Source organism: Rhinopithecus bieti, unplaced genomic scaffold (assembly GCF_001698545.2).
Source record: "Rhinopithecus bieti isolate Rb0 unplaced genomic scaffold, ASM169854v2 scaffold_72735, whole genome shotgun sequence".
Classification (NCBI taxonomy): domain Eukaryota; kingdom Metazoa; phylum Chordata; class Mammalia; order Primates; family Cercopithecidae; genus Rhinopithecus; species Rhinopithecus bieti.
Window position 1 is genome coordinate 724,909 of NW_016827539.1, and position 24,644 is coordinate 749,552.

At 36.8% G+C, this 24,644-nt stretch overlaps 1 protein-coding gene across 1 annotated transcript in view; it reads left to right on the forward strand.

The window, feature by feature from the left end:
* Positions 1–24,644, forward strand: part of CEP63 (centrosomal protein 63) — an 86,191-nt gene that overhangs the window by 35,019 nt on the left and 26,528 nt on the right. Inside the window, 3 exon segments of the mRNA XM_017863869.1 lie at positions 15,505–15,600; positions 16,425–16,547; positions 20,982–21,095. Of these exon segments, the coding sequence (XP_017719358.1) occupies positions 15,505–15,600; positions 16,425–16,547; positions 20,982–21,095 (333 nt within the window).

Consider the following 24,644-nt stretch of genomic DNA (forward strand, 5'->3'; position numbering starts at 1 on the left):
GTTATATTTAAGTCAGGTTGGGATAAATGGAATTAAAGTATTTCTAAATCCTTGGGTTGCCTGGAAATTGGTAAAACTACTAATTAACATTAGAACTTAAGTCACAAATCCATGTTTTTATCTTGAAACCATTAAAAATATAATTAATAGAGAATATCTTACGTGCTAATAGAGAAAAATGGAATGATAAAAAAAGTAATCAGTCCCAAAGAAGGCAAGAAAGAAGAGAAAAAAGAACACAGCTTATTAGTACAAATATTATGTAACAAGATGACGGCTTTAAATCAAAATAGGTTTGTTAAATGTAAATGCAGTAACTGGCTTAGTTAAAAGATAAAAACTGTTGAACTGGATCAGATAAACAAATGCAATTATTATTTAATGTTTATAGAAATACAAAAACATTGAAATTAAAAGGTAAAATATATAACATGCAGTTTGAGTAGAAAGATGGTATAACTATATTCTTATCAGAAAAAGTATAATTGGAGCAGAGGCCAAAAGCATTACTCAAGGTGAAGAAAAACACTTCATAATGAGAAAATGTGAAATTTCAGGATATATAACTTTAGCAGACATTCTTTCTGCCCTGTAGTATGTCCTCTTTGCCTCCTGATTTCATTTTAGCTATTGCATATAGGTCCTTGTGCACTGCCAGTATCTACTATAACAGGGGTTTCCAATCTTTCAGCTTCCCTGGGCCAGATTGGAAGAAGAATTGTTTTGGGCCACACATAAAATACACTAACACTAATGCTGGCTGATAAGCTTAAAAAAAAAAAAAAAAAACTTGTAATGTTTTAAGAAAGTTCACAAATTTGTGTAGGGCTACATTCAAAGCTGTACTGGGCTGCATATGGCCCGTGGGCTACAGGTTGGACAAGCTTGTCGTATATTATGTTTCTCTGGGGCCTTGGAAAGCTGCTCAGATGAAATCTGGAAGTGTCAGGGAGTTAACACTCTTAGGTCTTAGGTGAAGGTTCAAGTAATGGAGGGACTAGGTGAATTCTCCAACTTCCCATCCCTCAGAGGGACGATTCTGAAACATACCATCTGGTTCCTTAGTGGGTTCCCAGTGGAATTCATCACCAGCTGCTTACTTCAGTAATATGCTTACTGTGCTCAATAGCACACCCTTTATTAGCTTTCCTTCCTTCTCTGCCTTGCTCTCCCTGTGTCCTCACTGTGCTTCCTGGGGTCACCTTCAGTTGCCCTGAAGTCCGTGTCTCAGCCTACACTTTGCGGGAGGGACTCAAACCATGATGAAAATATCTGAGTATCTAATGTAAATATCTAATTAAATAGTTTTAAAAGAAAATCCTCTTTGTCTTTCATCTGTATGTGAAAAGTGACAGAACTAGGAAAAAACAGATGAAGCCACAATTATAGGGGGGAATTTTAATACATTTTTCTTATTAACTGATGGAATAAGAGACAAACATAAGAAAGAATATAGATTTGAACGGCATGATCAGCAAACTTGACTTAATTTATATATATAGAATATAATACAATGGAATTTCAGAGTACACATTCTTATCTGGCACAAACAAAACCCTTACCAAAATTGACCATATGCTGGGCCATAAAGTAAATCTTGATACAGTTCAAAAGCTCGAAATCACAGGTATGTTCTCTGAACATACTGGAAATAAGTTAGAAAAAGATAACTTGAAAATCTGCGTATATTTGGAAATTAGGACATGAAGTTCTGACTAATTCATGGATCAGAGAGGAAATCACAATGGAAATTAGAAAATACTTTGAATTCGAAATGAAAATACAACATCAGACTTACAGAATGCAGATAAAATATCTCGGAGGGACGTTTATAGCCACAAGAGCATATATTAGAAAAGAGGAAGGGCTGAAAGTCATTAAGGTAATGATTCATCTCAAGAGGTTGGGAAAAGAACTTGCTAAATTTGAAGAATGTAAAAAGAAGGACATTTTTAAAAAATGAAAGTAAAAGCTTGGAAGTGATATGACATGAGAAAACTTCTACAAAACTGATGTAACTGTATTAGCATGAGACAAAGTAAACATCAAAGCCAGAAGCAATACTAAAGATCTAGGGACACTTAAAAATTATGAAAGGATCAATTAACCAGGTTGCTTTAATAATTCAATTCTATAAATACTTAATAACATAACCTTAAAATATACAAAGAAAAATGAACAGAATTAAGGGAACAATTAAGTACGTGGTAATCATGGAAGACTTAACACATAGCTCTCAATTAATACAACAAGCAGAGAAAACCTCAGTTAAGGCGAAGATTTGATCAAGATTAACAAACTTAACCTAATTAACAAACTTGACCTAATTAATCTAAATAGAACATTGTACCTAATAACTGCTGAATCCACATTCAAGTGAATATGGACCATTTACCACTACTGCCATAAAGCATGTCTCAACATATTTCAGAGGATTGGAATCATGTTTTTTGACCAAGGTGGATTTAATCTAGAACTCAGAACAATGAAAGACAACCAGAAAAATCCTCAAAAGCTTGGAAATTAAGCAATATGCTTCTAAATAACCCATGAATCAGAAGAAATCACAATGAAAATTAGAAAATATTTTGGACTGAGTGACAATAAATATGTTACGTATCAAAACTTGTGGAATGCATCTAATGTGGTGCCTAGAATGTTAGCTATGTGTGTATACATATAGCTACATTTTATACATTTTATATACAGCTAAAATTATATATATTAGAAAGGCTGAAAGTGATCTAAGTAGCCATTTTGAGAAAAACAAAAAAGCCCCAGCAAATTAAAACCAAAGAAAAGAGAAAGAAAAGATGTAATAAAGATAAGACAGAAACTAATAAAATAGAAAACGAATGTGTAAGAGGATGAACAAAGCTATCCTCTTTGAAAAAAAAGTAATTAAATTGATAACCTTGGAAAGACTAATTAAGAAAAAAGGGGAGAATAACTAATGTTAGCAATTAAAACGAGAAACCATAATAGAGCCTCTGAATAGTAAAGGGGTTATAAAAGATACTGTGAATGACCATGTACCCCCTCCCTGCAGTAAACATTTAGATGTGATAGAAAAATCCCAAGGAAAGCACAGCATACAAGAAAGGTTGAAACATGTGAACAGTACCCTATTAAATTGATTTCTGATTGTTTTGTTTTGAGATGGAGTCTCACTCTGTCTCCCAGGCAGGAGTGCAGTTGCATAATTTCGGCTCACTGCAACCTCTGCCTCCTGGGTTCAGGCGATTCTCCTGCCTCAGCCTCTCGAGTAGCTGGGACTGCAGGCGCACACCACCATGCCCAGCTAATTTTTGCATTTTTTTTTTTTTAAGTAGAAGTGGGGTTTCACCATGTTGGTCAGGCTGGTCTCAAACTCCTGACCTCAGGTGATCTACCTGCCTCAGCCACCCAAAGTGCTAGGATTACAGGCATGACCCACCATGCCCGGCTAAATTGAATTTGTTATTGAAAAACCTACTCAGAGAGAAATCTCTTGGGCCCAAAAGACTTCATTGGTGAATTCTACCAGATATTTTAAGAAATAAGTAACACCGATTTTATATAAAATATTCCAGAGAACAGAAGAAAAGATAAGATTTTCCTAACTCCTTTTATGAAGCATCATCATCTTCATTTCAAAACTTAACAAGGACATAGCAATTAAGGAAAATTACAGGCCAGTCTTATGTGAATGCTAATGTAAAACTGTTAGACAAAATATTAAACTAAATCCAGCAATATTTAGAAAAGATATTACATACTAACTTAGGTTTATTCTAGGCATTCTAGATTGTTTCAACATTCATAAATAAATATAATTCATCACATTACCAGAGGAAAAAACACCATAGTTATCTCAATCCAGGAAAAGAATTTAATAAAATTCAGTTATCCATTTGTGATAAAAATATTAAAATCCCTTAGAAAATTAGAAATGTAAGGGAATTTCCTTAATCTAGTAAAATGGTATATAAAAAACTTAGCAAGTAGCAATTAATGTAACCAGTTAGAAGCTTTCCTTAAGAGATTGTGAATGAGACAAGGATGCCCAGTATCACCACTTTTTTTGTTGTTATTGTAGTGGAGGTGCAGCTAGTGCAATAAAGCAAGAAAAATAAATACAAGATATAAGGATTAGAGAGGAAGAAATACCACAGTATTTAGCATGTGCTTTGTTGGTGTACACAGAAAACCCAAAAAATCTATGTAGACAAACTTAGAATTAACAAATAGTAGGTTTGCTGAGTTAAAGGTTAATATACAAAAATTTAATGATTCTTTATACCAGCAAAAGCAATTAAAATGAAGTTAAAAAAGATACCCTTGACAAGAGTATCAAAAAAACCACCAAATACAGTAAATCCAATGAAAGAGGTACAAGACCACTATACAGAAACCTCTAAATTATGGCGAGAAATTGAAACTGATATAAATGGAAGAATAGATTATGTTCATGGATAGAAAGACTCAATATTTTAAAGGTATTGGTTTCTCCAATTTTGATGTATTAATTCAGTATTATTCTAATTAAAACTCCAGTATATTTTAAAGTGAAAATTGACAAGGTTGTTTCTCAAATTTATATGGCAGTAGCCAAAACAATCTTGATGAAGATAAATTAAGGTGGAGCACTTAGGGTACTAGAAAACAGGATTTATTAAAAACTATATTAAGACAGTGTGGTATTGCAAGGATAGAAAAACAGACCAGTGGAACAGAATAAAGAGTCCCATAACAGAGATCCCACATATATGAACATTTGATTCATGACAAGATGGCACTGCAGGGTGGTGGGGAGTCTTTTCAATACATGGCACTGGATCAACTGAGTAACAACATGGGGGAAAAAGAAAGATTTTGACTTCTAGTTTTATACCATACACCAAATTCAATTCTAGATGGATTATAAATTTAAATGTGAAATGCTGAAAATTTTCTAGACATAAGAGAAACTCTTAGTGTCTTAGAGTAGGGAAAGATTTCTTTTAAAAAATGATAAAAGGTTACTAATTTAGACTATATTAAAATAATAAACTTTTCATATATTTAACAACATGTGACCAACAAAAGGTAAAGAACATCTATAAATTATTAAGTTAACTGAGTAGAAAAATGGGCAAAAGACAAATGGTCATTTCACAAACGAAGATATCAAAATGACCAGTGAGCATGTGAAAAAGTGCTTGGTTTCACAGGTTACTAGGAAAATGCAAATTATTTTATACACCAGAATGGCTAAAAGTTAAAAGACTGATAATACTAAGTTACTATAGGGGTATGAAACAGCTCAGTGTTTTATCAAAAAGAGAGCTGTAGTTTTCTGTGCAAATTTTAAAAAGCAACAGTTCCCATTTTGAGTAGTAGAAAATATACATTTTGTGTATTTTTTCCCATGGGTATTCTGGATTGTTCCCCTTTGGACCTGAAAGTTTGGAAATGGTTGAACATGACTTAGCATGTTTGCTTTCTGCTTTAAATACTAAAAGTCCTTGTCTTTTCACATTTATCTTTTTACATTTACACAAAGTGCATTTGTATTTTTATACTTCACTTATTTCTTTTATATTAATCTATTCTGTTTATGTGCATATTTTTTTCCACTTTGTTTTATTCTAGAGCTCTTGTAGTAGGAAGTACTAGAAGATCTGTGAATATCTTAGTTTTGTTACCTTCATTAACAGCTAATATTCTCATTTCTGTTTAATGATCAGTAACTTAGTATTGCATAAGAATCAATAGTCCAACTAACTGTAAATTGAAGCTCTCATTTCTCCCTTTCAGTGTTACTGAAGTTTTATTTTCTGGGAGGGGGATATTGAATTCCATATTATTGTTTTTAGTGTTTTTTCAGAATCATTTTCCGGAATACTTTTACCTTTTGAGGATGGACTTTTTGCAGTTCACTTTAACTATGTAGTGTGTACAAATGACATTTCAGCCAGACTTGGAGGAGCTGTTCTGGCATTTTGATATGCAAATCAAACATGCACTCTATCTTTTAGTCTTTTTTCATTGTATTTCTGCTCCTTGTTTCTTTTGGATCTGGTACTGTCATCTGCATTTCTTTATTAATTAACAAATTTGTCTGGAGATAATTTTTACTGCTCCTTGTCTTAAAAACATTTTACTTCCTACCTTTCTCCTTATCAATGAACAGGATATATGTAATTTGGGATTTATCTAATCTGTTAGTGATGGATGAAAAGACTCAAAGTGCCAAGAGATCAGGGAAATTCAGATCAATCCAGGAAGGAGGAATCATTAGGTGTGACTCTCAAGGACAGGGATATTCAAGTGGGTCACAGGGCCATTCTGGCAAAGCGTTTTCTTCTGGCTGTGGGTTCTTAAGGGATATAGGTGATTCTAGTGAAACAAGAGAGCCAAATGAGAGTGATTGTGAAGCGTTGTAGTCAGAAAGGTGATGGTTTTCCTTTTTTTTAAATTTAAATTTTATTTTAAATTCAGGGGTACACTTGTAGGTTTGTTATATAGGTAAACTTGTGTCACGGGGGTTTGTTGTACAGATTATTTCATCACACAGATAGTAAGCCTAGTACCCCTTAGTTATTTTTTCCTGATTGTCTCCTTCTACCCTCCAGTAAGCCTCAGTGTGTGTTGTTCCCCTCTATGTGTCCATGTGTTCTCATCACTTAGCTCCCTTTTGTAAATGAGAATATGCAGTATTTGGTTTTCTGTTCCTGCAAAGGACATGGTCTTATTCTTTTTTATGGCTGCATAGTATTCCATGGTGTATATGTACCTCATTTTCTTTATCTAGTCTACCATTGATGGACATTTAGGTTGATACTGTGTTTTTGCTCTTGTGAATAGTGCTGTGGTGAACATACATGTGTATGTGTCTTTCCGATGGAACGACTTAGTTTTTTTGGGTATATACCTAGTAATGGGATTGCTGGATCGAATGATATTTCTGTTTTTATAACTTTAAGGGATCACCATCATCTTCCACAGTGGTTAAACTAATTTACACTCCCACCCACAGTGTATAAGCTTTCTCTTTTCTCTGCAGTCTTGCCAGCATGTTACTTTTGAATAATAGCCTTTTGACTTTTTGACTTTTAAATTATAGCCATTCTGACTAGTGTGAGATGGTATTTCATTGTGGTTTTGATTTGTGTTTCTCTTATGATCAATGATGCTGAGCGTGTTGGCTGCCTGTATGCCTTCTTTTGAAAAGTGTCTGTTCATATCCTTTGCCCAATTTTTAGTGGGGTAGTTTGTTTTTTCCTTATAGATGCTGGATACTAGTCTTTTGTCAGATGCATAGTTTGCAAAAGCTTTCTCCCATTCTATATGTTGTTCACTCTGTTGATAGTTTGTTTGCTGTAAAGAAGCTCTTTAGTTTAATTAGATCCCATTTGTCAAATTTTGCTTTTGTTGCAGTTGCTTTTGGTGTCTTTGTCATGAAATTTTTGCCTGTTTCTATGTCCAGAATGGTGTTGCCGAGGTTATCTTCCAGAGTTTTTTATAGTTTTGGGCTTTACATTTAAGTATTTAATCCATCTTGAGTTAATTTTTGTATATGATATAAGGATGGGGTCCAGTTGCAATCTTCTGCATATTGCTAGCCAGTTATCCCAGCACCATTTATTTAATAGGGAGTCCTTTCCTTTTTGCTTGTTTTTGTCAGTTTTGTTGAAGATCAGATAGTTACAGGTGTGCAGCCTTATTTCTGGGTTCTCTATTCTCTTCCATTGGTCTATGTATCTGTTTTTGTACCAGTGTCATGCTGTTTTGGTTACTGTTGCCCTGTAGTATAGCTTGAAGTTGGGTAATGTGATGCATCTAGCTATGTTCTTTTTGCTTGGGATTGCCTTAGCTATTCAGGCTCTTTTTTGGTTTCATATGAATTTTAAAATAGTTTTTCCTAGTTCTGTGAAGAATGTCATTTGGTAGTTTAATAGGAATAGTGTTGAATCTGTACATTGCTTTGGGCAGTATAGCCATTTTAATGATACTGATTCTTCTTTCCATGAGCATGGAATGTTTTTCCATTTGTTTTTGTAATCTCTGATTTCTTTGAGCAGTGTTTTATATTTTTTCCATAGATCTTTCACCTCCCTGAATAGCTGTATTCCTAGGTATTTTATTCTTTTTGTGACATTTGTGAATGGGATTGCATTCCTGATTTGACTCTCAGCTTGACTATTGTTGGTGTATAGGAGTGCTAGTGACTTTTGTTCATTGATTTTATATCCTGAGACTTTGCTGAAGTTGTTTATCAGCTTAAGGAGCTTTTGGGCCAAAACTATGGGGTTTTCTAGATAGAGGATCATGTTGTCTACAAACAGGAATAGTTTGACTTCCTTTCTTCCTATTTGGATGCCTTTTATTTCTTTCTTTTGCCTGATTCCTCTGGCCAGGACTTCTAAAACTATGTTGAGTAGGAGTGGTGAGAGAGGGCATCCTTCTCTTGTGCTGGTTTTCAAGGGTTTCCAGCTTTTGCCCATTCAGTATGATACTGGCTTTGGGTTTGTCATAGACGGCTCTTACTATTTTGAGGTGCATTTTTTCAGTACCTAGTTTATTGAGAGTTTTTAACATGGAAGGGTGTTGAATTTTATCAAAAGCCTTTTCTGCATCTATTGAGATAATCATGTGGATTTTGGCTTTAGTTCTGTTTATGTGATGAATCACATTTATTTATTTGCATATGTCAAGCCAACCTTGCATTCTAGGGATGAAGCCTACTTGACTATGGTGGATAAGCTTTTTGATGTGCTGCTGGATTAGGTTTACCATTATTTTGTTGAGGATTTCTGCATCAGTGTTCATCAATGATATTGGCCTGAAGTTTTCTTTTTTTGTTGTGTCTCTGCCAGGTTTTGGTATCAGGTTGATGCACAACTCATAGAATGAGTTAGAGAGGAATCCCTCCTCCTCAAGTTTTTGGAATAGTTTTAGCAGGAATGGTACCAGCTCTTCTTTCTACATCTGGTAGAATTCAGCTGTGAATCCATCTGACCCTGGGCTTTTTTGGGTTGGTAAGCTATTTATTACTGATTCAATTTCAGAACTTGTTATTGGTCTGTTCAGGGGTTCAGTTTCTTCCTGGTTCAGTCTTAGGACGGTGTATGTGTTCAGGAATTTATCCTTTTCTTATAGATTTTCTAGTTTATGTGCATAGAGGTGTTTATAGTATTCTCTGATAGTTGTTTATATTTCTGTGGGATTAGTGGTGATATCTTCCTTATCATTTCTGATTGTGTCTATTTGAGTCTTCTCTCTTCTTTATTAGTCTAGCTGGTGGTCTGTTTTAATTCTTTCAAAAAATCAGCTTCTGGATTTGTTGATCTTTTGAATGGTTTTTTGTGTCTCAGTCTCCTTCAACTTAGCTCTGATTTTGGGTATTTTTCATCTTCTGTTATGTATGTCACTGCATGTGAGATGGGTCTCTTGAAGACAGCATACCAATGGGTCTTGATTCTTTATCCAGCTTGTCATTCTGTGCCTTTTAATTGGGACATTTAGCTCATTTACATTCAAGGTTAGTATTGATATGTATGGATTTGATTATCTCATCATGATGTTAGCTGGTTATTTTGCAGTTTTTTGTGTGGTTGCTTTATAGTGTCACTGGTCTGTGTACTTTAGTCTGTTTTTGTAGTGGCTGGTAACGGTCTTTCCTTTCTATATATAATGTTTCCTTTGGGAGCTTAGTTTGGCCAGATAATGAAATTCTGGGTTGAAATTTCTTTTCTTTAAGAATGTTGAATATGCCTCCAATCTGTTCTGGCTGGTAGAGTTTCTGCCAAGAGGTCTACCATTAGTCTGATAAGCTTCCCTTTGTAGGTGACCTGATCTTTCTTTCTGGCTGCCCTTAACATTTTTTTCCTTAATTTTGACTTTGGAGAATTTGATGATTATGTATCCTGGGAATGATCTTATGAAGTATCTTACTGGGGTTCTCTGCATTTCCTGAATTTGAATGTTAGCCTCTCTAGCTAGGTTGGGAAAGTTCTCATGGGTGATATCCTGAAATATGTTTTCCAGGTTGGTTGCATTCTCCCCATTTTTTCAGGGGACGCCAATGAGTTATAGATTTGGCATCTTTACATAATCCCATATATCTTGGGGATTGTATTCATTCCTTTTCATTCTTTTTTTCTCTATTCTTACCTGTCTTATTTCAGAAAGCCAGTCTTCAAGCTCTGAGATTCTTTCGTCTGCTTGGTCTATTTTGCTGTTAATGCTTGTGATTGCATTATAAAATTCTTCTAGTGTGTTTTTCAGCTCTAACAGGTTGGTTATATTTCTTTCTATACTGTCTATTTTGTCTGTCAGTGACTGTCTTATTTCAGAAAACCAGTCTTCAAGCTCTGAGATTTCTTTCCTCTGCTTGGTCTGTTTTGCTATAGATACTTGTAATTGCATTATGAAATTCTTGTAGTGTGCTTTTCAGCTCTATCAGGTTGCTTTACATTCCTTTCTATACTGCTGATTTTGTCTGTCAGTTCCTGCATTGTTTTATCCTGATTCTTAGCTTCCTTGGAGTGGGTTTCATATACTCGTGTAGCTCAATGATCTTTGTTCCTATCCATGCTCTGAATTATATTTCTGTCATTTTAGCCCTCTTAGCCCAGTTCTGAACCCTTACTGGAGAAGTGATACGGTTGTTTGGAGGAAGGAAGATACTCTGGCTTTTTGAGTTCTTGGAGTTCTTGCACTATTTCTTTCTCATCTTTGTGGGTTTACGTTCCTTCAATCTTTGAAGTTGCTGACCCTTGGATGAGTTTTTTTTTCTTTTATCATATTTGATGACCTTGAGAGTTTGATTGTAGTATAAGGTGGATTCAGCCAACTGGTTTTGTCTCTGGAAGATTTTAGGGGACCGTTGCTCAGCTCCCAACTCCTAGACTATGTGGTGTAACTCTGGGGGGCTTGTATTGGGCCCTAACTTTTTTCTCTGGCTCCTTGAATTTAGGAATCCACTGCATTGGGGGTTCAGGGTGCTCCTGGACTGCTGGTCACTACACCCCAATGGGTGGTGTCAGCTAAAGCATTTCATAGCGTGATGACAGTGGGATTCATCCTTGTTTGCATGTGCCAGCAGCAGTGGTAGCAGTAGTGCAGTGGGAGACACACTTGTCAGCTATGGCAGGGTTCTGGTGGGTGCCAGGGTGCTTGCCTCCCTGAAGGTGTTCACCACAGTGGAGGAGGGAACACAGCTGGGAGGTGAGCGGGGGCCCCTGCTGGCAACTGCACGGTGGCACTGGTGGTGGTGTTGGCTTGGGGGCAGGGCACTGGCGGTTGCAGGTCTGTGTGCCTTCTCTGTGTACTGCAAACAGGAGTGGTTGCTCTGTGCAGGGGAGGATCTGCTATTCTCTGTGCCTAGTTTCACTCCTGCGGCAATGTTGATGCAAGAAAGGGGCACTGGCAGAGGCGAGGCTGGCTGGGTTTGTGCCTACCAAGGTTCTGTCTGCAGTGGTGGTCAGTGGGGACATGGGGGATGAACTGCACTCCTGCCACAGCAGTGGCAAGGTGGATACATGTACGCTTGCCTGTTGGTGAGGCAAAAAAAGCAAAACCTGCTGGCATAGGCACATGCCAGCAAAGCCATGTGGGGAGTTGCTATGGGCCCAGAGAAGCTGCAATATGGGGACGGAATGTACAGGCTGGTGCATAGCCATGGGGGCCACTCCTCTGGAGCTCTCGGCTGCTCAGGCATAGTCTGCTAGCACAGAAGCTATGATGCAGTCCCCCAGGCCACCCAAGGCTGCCCTGTAAGCATGTGTGGCCACGTTGGGGCCCTGGGAGAGGCCAGCAGGCCATGGGATGTTCAGGTGAGACTGGCCCCATATGATGGGCAAGACCACTCTGCACAGTTCGGGTCCAGCAGTTGCCTTAGAGCTAAAGTCTCCTATGGGAGCCAGTTAAGCCTAAGGGGATGGCTATCCCTGGCCATGCCCCACCACCCCACCACAGATACTCCCGCACCAAACTCTCTGGGCTCCATATCAGCTGGCTTGCTGCTCCTATCACTTCTCTAAGTGGCTCACCCTGTCAACTTGAGTGTTCATGGTGGTCGAGGGGTCCCCTCCTGCTAGGGTTCCAGAGGCCCGTGGGAAGAGTGGGTTGCTTCTTGCTAGTTCAGCTCATCTGTTTTTCCAGAGTTGTTTGGGCCAGCAATGAGTCCAGGTACGTAGTAGTCGCCTCGTGTACGGTTCCCAGCTTCCTCCCCCTTCACCTCAGCTTCTGTGTCTTCTCTCCATCCACTCTTAGTGACCGCCTCTGAAGATCTGTTAGGAGCACACCAGTTGTCTCAGTCCTTCATTGGCAGCTTTTCCTCCTGGCTGTGTCTAGTCAGCCATCTTGTCCTCCCCCTGCTTTTTTTTTTTTTTCTCCTTCTTTGTCTTCAATTTTTAAAAACCTTGGTTAAAGAACTATTTAGACTAAGTTTGAGAACTCCCTAGTCAGTTCCCCTACTGTCAGCGGATCTTATGAAATCATTTAAAGTTTTTATGATTCTGCAGGTGTGTCTGGTCTAACATGTGATAGAGGGCCAAAAGGCCACACTACTGAAAATTAAAGGAGGGGTGTATGTGTATGGGTGTGGGTGTGGTGTTTTGAGGGTTGCCTTTTCTCTTGGTTGTGATATGTTAGGAGTAATGGCTGTTACATACTGATGTGCTTGATGTGCTTTGTCTTTACGGGTTATAGCAGTGTAGACACGAGTCTACTCTTGGGATAATGTTTCCCTTTTTTCTTCTGTCTTTGCTAAAAGCTATTGCTCATTTCTACTGATCATTGTAGTTACCCCTTCTACCTACCATACTTTCTAATTTTGCATCTTCTGGTGGATTGTGGGCTAGGAAATATGAATAGTTAAGACTCTTCAGCTTGTTTTAATCAAATAGATGAGTCCTGATGATCTTTATCAAAGCAAAATAGGTGGACTTAGGGTCAGTCTCTTGTCTTTTCTTTTTTAAAATGTTCTTTTCTTGCTAGTAAAAGCAGTAGCCATTGGAGAAAATTTAGAAAAGACAAACTATGAAGCAAAAAATAATCATAATGTCTTGAATCAGAGTTAATCTGTGTTAACATTTGGTGTATTTCCTTTAAGCTATGTAAGTAAACTTCAGTAAAAATCCTTCCCAAAATTGGGATTTTAGTATAGTATACTTTTTATATCCATGTTTTTTAAGTGATAAGCATTTTGCATGTTAACTGTTTTAATACAGCTTAATGTTTGCATATTTTATTATGTACTTTCATTCATTATATTCGTTCACAATTTATTTATAAACATTTAGATTTTTTCCAGTTTGTCCAGTTTTTATAAAAGAACAAATCCCTATTGACAATTTCTGGTTTTTTTTTTGAGACTGAGTCTCACTCTGTTGCTCAGGTTGGAATGCAGTGATGCCGTCTCGGCTCACTGCAACCTCCATCTTCCGGGTTCAAGCAATTCTTGTGCTACAGCCTCACGAGTGGCTGGGATTACAGGCACCTGCCACCAGGTCTAGCGAATTTTTGTATTTTTAGTAGAGATGGGGTTTTGCCGTGTTGGCCAGGCTGGTCTCAAACTCCTGACCTCAAGTGATCTGCCTGCCTTGGCTTCCCAAAGTGCTGGGATTACAGGCATGAGCCAACATGCCTGGTCCCGACAAATTCTTAACATCTACATTTATTTGCTTCTTTTCCTTTTTTGTAGAGACAGGGTCTCACCATGTTGCCCAGGCTGGTCTTGAACTCCTCTGGGCTCAAGTCATCCTTCTGCCTCTGCCTCCCAAGGTGCTGAAATTATAGATGAGAGCTGCTCTACCTGGCTCTACATTTATTTTTTTTACATGAATTTCTAAAAGTAGTGTTTACTAAGTCAAGGTTAAGAATATTTATGAGTGTTTTAATATACACTCCCACATTGCTTTCTGGAAGTCACGTGCTTTGTATTTCAATACTTTATAGGTCTTTGATTCCAAATAACTTACCCACACAAGTCTTATTTTATAAGATCTTTCCTAATTTGATAGATGTAAAATGCCATTGGATGTTTTCCTCTGATTACCCGTGAAATTAAGTCTTTTTTCATGTTTATTGGACATTTATATTTTTGTGGGAATCATTCTTGTCCTTGAGTTATTTTCTGTTGAGAGCTTAATACTTTTACAAATTTGTAAGAGTTTTTTGTATACTAAAAGTTAAAAGTCCTTTGATTTTTTGTAAATATTTCTCTGTTTATTTACCTTTTAATTTTGTTAATTGGATTTTTTTAAAATAGAAGTTTTACATGGTTAAATGTATCATTTTAAAATTACTTTTCATTAGTTTTAAGCTCAGAAAGTTTCCTTTCATCCAGAAATTTAGTTACATCATTCACTTACATCTTTTTTTTAAAAACTAGACTTTTCCATTTTATTGGCTGTATTTACCCATTCTTCCAGTTTGAACTTTAGAATGACTTTTCAAGTTCTCTTACAAAATAAATTCCACTATAATTTTTTATTGGAATTGCATTAACTCCTCATTCTTATAAGTAGTTTATTTCTAGTACTTTTAAGAAATTTACTGTTCTAGATGGTGTTTGTTTACTCCCTCCTGTTACCTGTTTTCCCTCTCCCTTCCTACTTACCAGTAGATGAAATTCTAGCTGGTTATTGAAAGAATTACTTCTGGATATTTGTGGAGGTGAAGGCTTGGCAGAAAATAGATGTCTCTGGTATCAAATCATTGAAAAGTGGGTTAGGATAACTCCCTTACCATGGTTGGTGGAACTCGTTTCTCTGAAGTTGGGCAAATGGTAAAGCAGGCACAAGCCTCCTTTTTTTTACCTGTCTGACATTACTCTTCTGTACTTTATTGTAGAGAAATTATTCTTAAAGTCTTCTAGATTTTTTATGAAGTATTGCTGGTTTCCAGGGCTCTCAAAACTTTATATTTCTTATTTTCTTGAGATTTTTTTGATGAAAAGGGTTGAGTAGAATAATCAGACAGAGAGAGACAGTTTCGGCTGGGTGCGCTGGCTCACACCTGTAATCCCAGCACTTTGGGAGGCCGAGGCAGGTGGATCACGAGGTCAGGAGTTCAAGACCAGCCTGGCCAAGATGGGGAAACCCCGTCTCTACTAAAAATACAAAAATGTGCCAGATGTGGTGGCATGCACCTATAATCCCAGCTACTCGGGAGACTGAGACAGAGAATTGTTTAAACTTGGGAGGCAGAAGTTACAGTGAGCCGAGATTGTGCTACCGCACTCCAGCCTGGGCGACAGAGCGAGACTCCATCTCAAAAAGAACAAAAAAAAAAAGAAAGAGAGTTTTCATCTAAACTTAGAAATTCTAAAACTAGTTGTTTGTTCACTATTTTTTGGCAATGTTAAGAATTATTAAATAACTAGGTATTTGACTTCCTAAGAAGTGGGGTAACCATATATATGCATTTGAGAACTTGAATTTACAAATAAATACAGAGATTATTTTATATTTTTATACCTCAGGGATGTTGTTTCAATGCTAATGAAAAATACTACCACTTTTCTGCTTTTAGGTTGGAATGTTGCATCAGCAGGTAGAAGAACATGAAAAAATCAAGCAAGAGATGACCATGGAGTATAAGCAGGAGTTGAAGAAACTACATGAAGAAGTGAGATTTTAGTTTTGTTAAATGTCATATATGTAGTTCTCTCTCTTTCACCCTTGAGAACTTTGTTAACGAAAGCCACTTTCTACTTTGTGAAGTGGGAAATATATACTGTATGGAAGATACAGGAGTGGGAATCCATTTCTCTGTTCTTTAATCCAGGTAGAGAGGTTTGCCTAATTGTAGGTTTGATGCTACCTAGAAGAGATGCTAAAATATGTTTCTTGGTTGAGTACCTGAAAGAAGTTAGGGCTGTTTTGTGTAATACTGTGAAATACTTGATACCAAAATTACATTTAATATTTTAATTTTATCAGTTACTAGATTATAATGGAGGATCCAAAATTTAAGAAGCATTTTGGGATAAATAAGTAAGAAAATTCTGTCCATTAACTCAATTTTATTCTTCAGATTTGGAAAAAACTGCTTTTATTCTGATTTAATTGCAAAGTATTCTTCTCCTGCATCCTAAATATCAGTGCTCTGCAAGAGCATAGCTTTGAGAATCACAGACCTAGAGGAAAGAAAAGAGTTTTATTTGCGGCTTTTATTGTGGGGCTAGGTGGTAGGGTCTTTAAGTGCAAGGCTATTGTAATAAAAAACTTTTGTTTAAAATTTTAAAAAAATTTTTTCTTTGAATGTATTTCTTTACTAATGTTTGTTTTACATATTTAATTTTTAGTTTCCTTTTGTGTTTTAGTTTGGAAATCTAACATGTTCTCAGTAATACTGGTTAGCACTGCTCTTGTTTTCATAATACAAATTTTTCTCACCACTACTCTTTATAAATTCTTAAACTTTAAGTATAGAAATAACTGTTTCTACAGTTAGGCATACTGAAGAGAAGCTACGAAAAGCTTCAGAAAAAGCAAATGAGGGAATTCAGAGGAAATACCAAAAATCACAGGGAAGATCGGTCTGAAATTGAGAGGTTAACTGCAAAAATAGAGGTATGTTCATAGTAATAATTTGTTCATAGTGATTGTCAGCCTTCATGTAGGAAAATGCTGTTTCTAATGGCACTATTTTCTGAAACCAATTTTCTACCATCTTTAGGACTGCCACTAAGCTATTTCAAAGGTGAGAGGGTGATCCACCATATGTCCTATCATCATCTGATTCCCTGTGGTTAATGGGATTACTGGCCATCAATAATTCTCAACAGGGCACTACCACCCTTGGGGAGCATTTGCAAATATATGGAGGCCTTTTTTTTTTTGGTTGTCAAAATGACTGAGCATAATAAAACTGGCATTTAGGGGACAGGGACCAGGGATACTAAATATGCCTAAGATTGTTCCACACAGGAAGAATTATTGTACCTCAAATGCCAGTGTCTCTCTCATTGGGAAACATTGACCACTAGTTACAGACAGTCCTCTGTGGGCATTGTTCTTGTCTTATATATCATTGTATCTCAAGCACCTAATAAAATGGGGGCTTAGTAAATGTGGAAAGTACATAGCACTTTTTGTACAAAGTAATCTCTGTATCAGATCATTCTCAATTCCCATTTAGATGTAGTAAGGCATTCACTTCCTTCTCTGCTGACTTTATTTTTATTAAGACTGAATAACTCCATGATTGTTGCATATATTGAGAACTTAAGGGGAGGTGGTGAGGTAATAGTACCAAGAGTAGATGAAGGAGCAGCACAAAGCTGTCACTCTCTTCCTCTATCCTTGCCATTAGTTTTTCAGTGGACATAAGAATTCCCAGGGTGCTTTTAGGCTCTCAGAAATGCTGATCCAGCAGTATGGCTAGGACCTAGGGATCTGCATTGTATCCAGCTCCCCTAGCTTATTCGGATTTGAGAAACATTGTTCAACATCTTTGTGTGATCACTTACAAGTTTTTACTCACAGTGACCTGTCACCCACAAATGCCAGTATATTATTGTTACTTAAAATTATAATTTCTGTGTTTAATATTCCTTTATATCTCAAATTTTTTTACATTTGAAGAGCTTAGAATCAGAAGACTGCAGATGCTGCTTCCCTTCCACCCTTTTCGGCAATACCTTTTCCCCCCAAACCCTATATCCTTCTTGCTTCTCATTGCCACTTCCTATTTTCTTTCCTTTCTACCTCAAAAACCCCATCTTTGATTTTCATGTTACCAGCCTATGCTGCCAGCCAATGTACATAACAACCAAAGTAGTCATCTTCTGATCTCTGGGTTATTTCCTTGGCTCATTGATTTCAGCACCCAGCTCACTGTCAGTTCTCTCCAACATTACTCTTACCATAACTTTGAGGATCTCAGGATCTGGAGGGATGATGCTTATAATACTCTGACCTTACAGTTTCTTGTCTTTCTTTCCTCCATAGGTAGTTTGATTATCTCTTTGTCTCATCTACTTATTCCCATTGCCATTCCTCAGCTCTTGTCATTACCAATATATGCCACCCCTCTAGAATCTCATTTTCAAGCATTTAATTATCAGACTACCAATCCCTATCTTTTCAGCTAACTCTCTCTAGTACTTTGACTCTCAGTAATCATTATCCATCCCTTAAAATGATTGAATTCTGCCGCCTTTTTACTGCTCCATTATCTACTTAGTGTTCTCACTTATTGGTCTTTAGCCAGCTTTTAAATTCTGTGATTACATTTTTAACTTTCCCTTTCATCTCGTGTGCTCCTCTCTTGCTTCCTCATATTTGCTTGGCAGAATCACAGATCTGCTTAAGTCCACCTTTCTGCCCACTCTCTATCTGTCACGTATCACTGAACATGGCTGGAGAAAACCCCAACTATACTGTCTGATCTCACTTTAAATTCATGGTCCCTAACCTCAAATGGGTCCTAATGCTACCTGGAATCGTACTGTATTTCCTCTCATCTCCTGCTTTCCACAATGAGTATTTCAGACTTCTGCTTTTCTCCTCAAACTCTCAAACCTATTCCCACATCCTCACCTTTGGGTTATATCTTCCTTTCTGTGTATAGACTTCCAGCTCTGTGTCCACCCACCTATCTGCATCTGTGCCCATGTACCCTGCCTGCCTTCCTGGAGGAACTACCCATGCCCTCCCCCTTTTCTACCCAAGGCATTACTCTAGTAGTTCAACTTATCTTTTCTGCACCCTTAATTTTTTCTCTCTACTGGATATTTTTTACCAGCATCCAAATTTCCCTCCTCTTAAATATCCTCTCTTGACCTGTCTCTTCCTCCTCTGCCCCATTTTATTTCTTTCATTTTATAACTAAAAAATTACTTCCGTTATCTATACTTGTCTCCAGTTCCTCTTGTCTCATTTTTCTTATACCCACTCAAGGCTTTTGTCCCCTCACACTGCAGAAGCTGTTCACATAGAGGTCACCAGTGACTTACACATATCCCAGAGCCTGTGGGCTGGTCCTCATCTTCCTCATCCTACCTACAGCTTTGTAGGAGAGCTGGTCTGTCCCTCCTCCTTACCCACTTTCTTGACTTGGCTTGAGAAAAACCACATTTCTCTCATTTTTCTCCTTGTTCATCACTCCTCAGTCTCCGTTACTCCTTAACCTAGGATCATGTCATTGGACCTTTCTTTTTTTTTTCCTGTCTATGCTCACTCCCATATTGGTCCCATTGAATTTCATAGCTTTAACACTGTGTATATGCTGACAATTCAAAATTTATATATCTAGCCGAGACCTTGCCTCTTCATGACAGAATAACTTTCAACTGCCTGTTTCCCATCTCCACTATGATGTCTGAAATGTGTCAAACTTAACATGTCCAAGCTAAAGGTCCTGTCTTTCTCTTCCTCATCTCCCCGATTTCATGTTTTAGTTGATAGCAACTTGGTTTGCTCGACCTAAAACCTCGGAGTCATCTTAGACTTCAAATTAGACTTCTCTTTTCTCAGCACAATAACCAGAATGATTCTGCTGTAATGTAAATCAAATTATATCACTTCTTATACAAAAACCTTCCAGCAGCTTCAGGAAGGGGATCATCACACACCGGGTCCTATTGTGGGGAGCAGAGGGAGGAGGGATAGCATTAGGAGATATACCTAATGTAAATGATGAATTAATGGGTGCAGCACACCAACATGGCACATGTATACATATGTAACAAACCTGCACGTTGTGCACATGTTCCTTAGAACTTAAAGTATTAAAAAGAAAAAAAGCCTAAGTTATCCTAATGCCTACGTGGTCTCATTCTCATACCTTGTCTTCTCCTATTTTCCCTTTCATTCACTTTATTCCAGCCACACCAGTCTCCTTTCTCACCCTTAAACACACCAGGATGCTCTTATTTCAAGGCTGTTCTTTCCACCCAGAGTATTGTAACTTCACCCTCATCTCCCTAAGTGTTTACTTAAATGTTTTTCACTCAGTCTGGCCATCCCTTTTAAAAATTACAACCCCAACTCTGAAGACTTCATGCTCTGTTTTCTCCAAATCGTGTATTACCGTCTGCTATACCATACAAGAGATGTGTCATCTGTTGCCCCCAGTTGAGTGGGACTAGGGTTTTTGTTTTTTTTGTTAAGTATTGTATCCCTGACACCTAAAGCAGTACCTGGCATATATAGTAGAATGATTGATTGATTGAATGAATGAATAAATGAATGAATATCAGAAATTTGGTTAACAACAGTTATCTTAAGGAGCCTGAGACTTCTGGAGTTGAGGATCCTGGAAGACAGTGATAGAAAGATTGAGTTTCCTTTCCCTTTGATTTGCCCCATTTTCATAAATATTGAAACATTTTCTTGATCATGCAATTTGATGTTACTATTGATCCATCATTAATTTTGAACTGTTCGGCTTTGGGTTACAAATATCTGTTAAAATTTAGTACAGATTTTCTTTGTTATTCAAGCCTTTGCAGTTCCTCTGTTGAGATAATAAAAATTTGGATATCAAAGGATATTGTATTGTCTGAATGTACTTGGTTCTTGAGTTTTAGATACTGAGAAGTAAGATTTGGGTTACCAAAGGACTTATCTGAAAATTTAATCTGTTCAATTCCTGGGTCTGGATATCAAGAATTTGGATAGCGAGGGATATCTGTAATCATACTTTAAAATTTTAGTTATCTTAACATCAGTTTTCTGAAACTTCACTAGAAAATTATAACAACCCTTAGGTGGCAGCAAATCAATGAAAAACATCTGAATCCAGTGCTTAGCATCTGCGTTTCATACTCCTCACCATTAGGGTGTTAAATTTAGAAAGACAGATATCCAGAGGCACAGTATGTGAGGACTTTAGTGTTACTCTCTAGCTCTGTTAGCTAAGTGAGTAATGGGTCTCCTGCTGTGGAGAAAGGTGCGAGCGTACCCAGGGACATGGGGAGAAATTAAAGTAAAAGGGAGTCTGGGAAGTAGTGACAGTGAGGAGAAGCACTCAGAAATTAAGTACTCTAATTGCTTCCTCAGGAATTCCGTCAGAAATCACTGGACTGGGAGAAGCAACGCTTGATTTATCAGCAACAGGTATCTTCACTGGAGGCACAAAGGAAGGCTCTGGCTGAACAATCAGAGATAATTCAGGTAGGCCTAAGACTTTTTAAAATAATGAGAAGCAGATAGGTTTTGATCAAGTTTGAACTACCTTAATGCAGTGTCCTGGTACCATTTAGCCTCTTTCAGTTTTTCTCCACGAACTCTGCTCTCTTTCTTGTTTAGGTAGCCTCTCCTCCTCAGCATCTAGACCCAGCTCCTCCTTCCCTCCTGCCCTCACACATGCGTGTATTCACTCTCCTGTCCAGGCTCATGTCTTTGTGCCGGCTTGCCGCTTTGCCTCTTTGCTTGTTTCTGACTTGCTCACCCACTCTCTATCATTGTCTTGCTTACGTAGGCTCACTCTATGCTTGCATCCATGTTCACTGTCCTCATCTTGGTCCCTGGCTTTGTCGCCCTCTCTTCCTCCCCTCTCTTTATTCCTTACCACAATCCCATTCCTCCCTCTGTCTCCTTTTCCATGTCTTTCTGTCTCTTGTTAGGTCTCTCAGCTCTACTATACTATAGTCCGTGCCTTGCGCCATCCCTGTGGCCACTGGGATGTCTTGGCCGAGGTGCCTCAGCTGGGGAGCTTCAGTTTGTCTGCCCGTGCGGACAGATGTGGAGAGAGTCACATGGCAATGGTGTGCACACTAACTAAAAGTGGTGTCTTTGTGGTAACAAAAATACTTATTTTAGAACACGGATAGAAACTTTTCTCTTAATGACTTAAGCAAAACCAAAAACCAGAACCTATTCAGCTCATTCCTTTTCAGTTAGAATCAAGAACATAAAGGAAACTAAAAAAAATTGCGATCATCTGTTATGTGCTAGACATTGACCCAGTGCTGCTTCTAGACAATTTTTGTATGTGTTCTCTGTTTAATATTATGATAATCTGTCAAGGTTGGTAGTTATCTTAGTTTTATAGAATGAGGGAACAGACTGGGTAAGTTGAAATAGCTAGAAGGGAGGTTTTTTTGTTTTTTGCTTTTTTTGGCTTTTTGGATTTTTAAAATAATCTGCATTTATATGCTGTTTTAAGTCTCAATAATGCATTAACTTTTTGTTCATCTCCCTGAAATATCAGCTGTCTGATAAATTACCGACAGTGGCTCTGCTGTGAGTGACTTCATTCAAAATGATAGGAAAAGTTCACAACTGCAAGGAAGAAATTTATTTTTTAGGCCACAGCAAGCTACGCAGCCAGACAGACCAGTGAAATCATGAGATGTCTAGACCAGTTTTTTTACTTGAATGCCAAAGCACTATACAGACCTAATAACTATAAAGTATTGTTTTATATATACATATATATATTTTTTTCATAACAACAACAAAAAAATTTGTTGGTTTTCGTGAGATGAGTTCTCGCTACATTGCTCAGGCTGATCTCAAATTTCTGGGCTCCAGCTATCCTCCCACCTTGGCCTCCTAAGTGCTAGGATTATAGGAGTGAGCTACCATACTTGACCAAGATATTGTTATATTCTAGTTGTAGGCTTCAGATTGATAAAAAAACAAATTGAGTCTTAATTTTTACAGTTCTCAATTGTTTATCCATGGAGTATTATTGATTATAGAGTCTCTTTTCACATTACTGTTATTCTATTCCAAATTACTATTGTGATTATTGACTCTACGTAATAAAACTTCATTGTTAGCAAAATGGGATTTTACTTACTGTAATTCAGCTGTAATTCAGCTACAGCTAGAGTAAGAAGTCTTTCAAGAGCCAACATTTGTTTTTCCTACTAAGGGTGTTTGAATTATTCTTCTGATAGTTTTGTTTAACCTAAAACTATCTGATTGTTTTATAAAAATGTTACATATAAATGTATTTATCTTTCTCCCTTGGCAAACTAAATAAAATTAAATCTTTCAATGATTCAGTATATACCAGTGCTGTATGATCACCAGTTTTTTAAACGTCTAAATAAACTTATCTATATCCATTAATGAGCATTAATAGTTGTCATCTTGTAAGTCTTTATTTTAATTGTGGTAAAATACACATAAAATGTTCCACCTTAACCATTTTTAAATATATAGTATAGTAATGTTAACTATATGTACATTGTACAACAGATCTCTAGAACTTTTTTATCTTGTCAAACTGAAACTCTATACCATTCCCTACTTCTTATTTTTGGGTGGAATATTACAGAGCAAATCATAGATATCATCTTATTTCCAAACAGGTAAGGACTTAAAAAATAACTACAATATATCAGTATCACATAATAGAATAATAACGTCTTAATATAACTTAATATCCAGTCTGTTCACATTTCCCCAGTTGTCCAAAAAACTCTTTTTACAATTGGATGTTTGAGTCAGAATCCCGTCAAGGTTGATATATTGCATTTGGTTGAAATGTGGGTCACCATTGAACAATAGCAGTAGAAAACCTGGGAGACTAAGTGGATATTAACCTACCCTTCATTAAAAAAAAAATCTTTGTATAATTTTTTTTTTGTATGTTTTTAACATCTAAAAGTATAATTCAGAAACAACTTCTCATTCTTTGACATATATTTGCTTGAATTCATTTCTTTTAATAAGCTATTAAAATTACATAATACATGCTTATTTTAGAAAAATGAGAAAATGCGGATAAAATGAGAAATAAATGAATCACCCATAATTCTACCGTTTAGAGATTTACCATGAATAAAATTTTGGTATAAATTTCTTCTGACTTTGTGTATGCTTACATACAGTGTGCAATACATTCATGTACTTTTGGTAGGAAAAACCTATATGCACTGTGAATGGGAAGGGAGGGGTAGTTGCAAACTTTAAAAAATACTGACAGTAGCAAAGTGTTGATAATTTCTGAAGTTGTGTGATAGGGGTTCATCATCTTACTCTCTCTATATTTGTGTATGCTTGAAATTTTCCATGAAGTAATAACTTTAAAATATATAGAATGCTTACTATGTGATCAGGTACTATGCTAAGCACTTCACAGCTTTAAAATTTTTCCTTTTTAAATATGACATGTCAACAAATTTGTAATCATAATGATTACATAGAAGTCCACCCTATCGTCAAACGTATGATGACATTTGTAACCAGTCTCTTACTGTAGAACATTCAGTTTTTTACTTTTCACTTTTGTAAATAGTGCTTAGATTAACATCCTTATATAAACATTTAGGAATATATATTTTCTTAGGAAATGGACCTTGAATTGGATTTGCTGTATAAGAGTACATTCAAATATTTTAATATACATTGCCAAAGTTTTCTCCAATGATGGATTGATAGACTTTCTTTAGTAGTATGTGAGAATATCCATTTCCTCATATTTTCCCTACATTAAGCACTATTATTTCTTTTGACTTTCCCCACTTTTAGGCTTGTCTTTGCTAATCTTATAGGTGAAAAAAAATGATATCATTGTTTTAATATACATTGTTGTAATATGAGTGAGGTTGAGCACTTTTTTCGTCTGTTTATGGCCATCTTCATTTTTCATAAATTATTTGTGTCCTTTATTCACCTTTCTTTTAGGATTTTTTTTAAATCTTGTTTTATTTTCTTTTTTGAGACGGAGTCTCTGTTGCCCAGCCTGGGGTGCAGTGGCCTGATCTT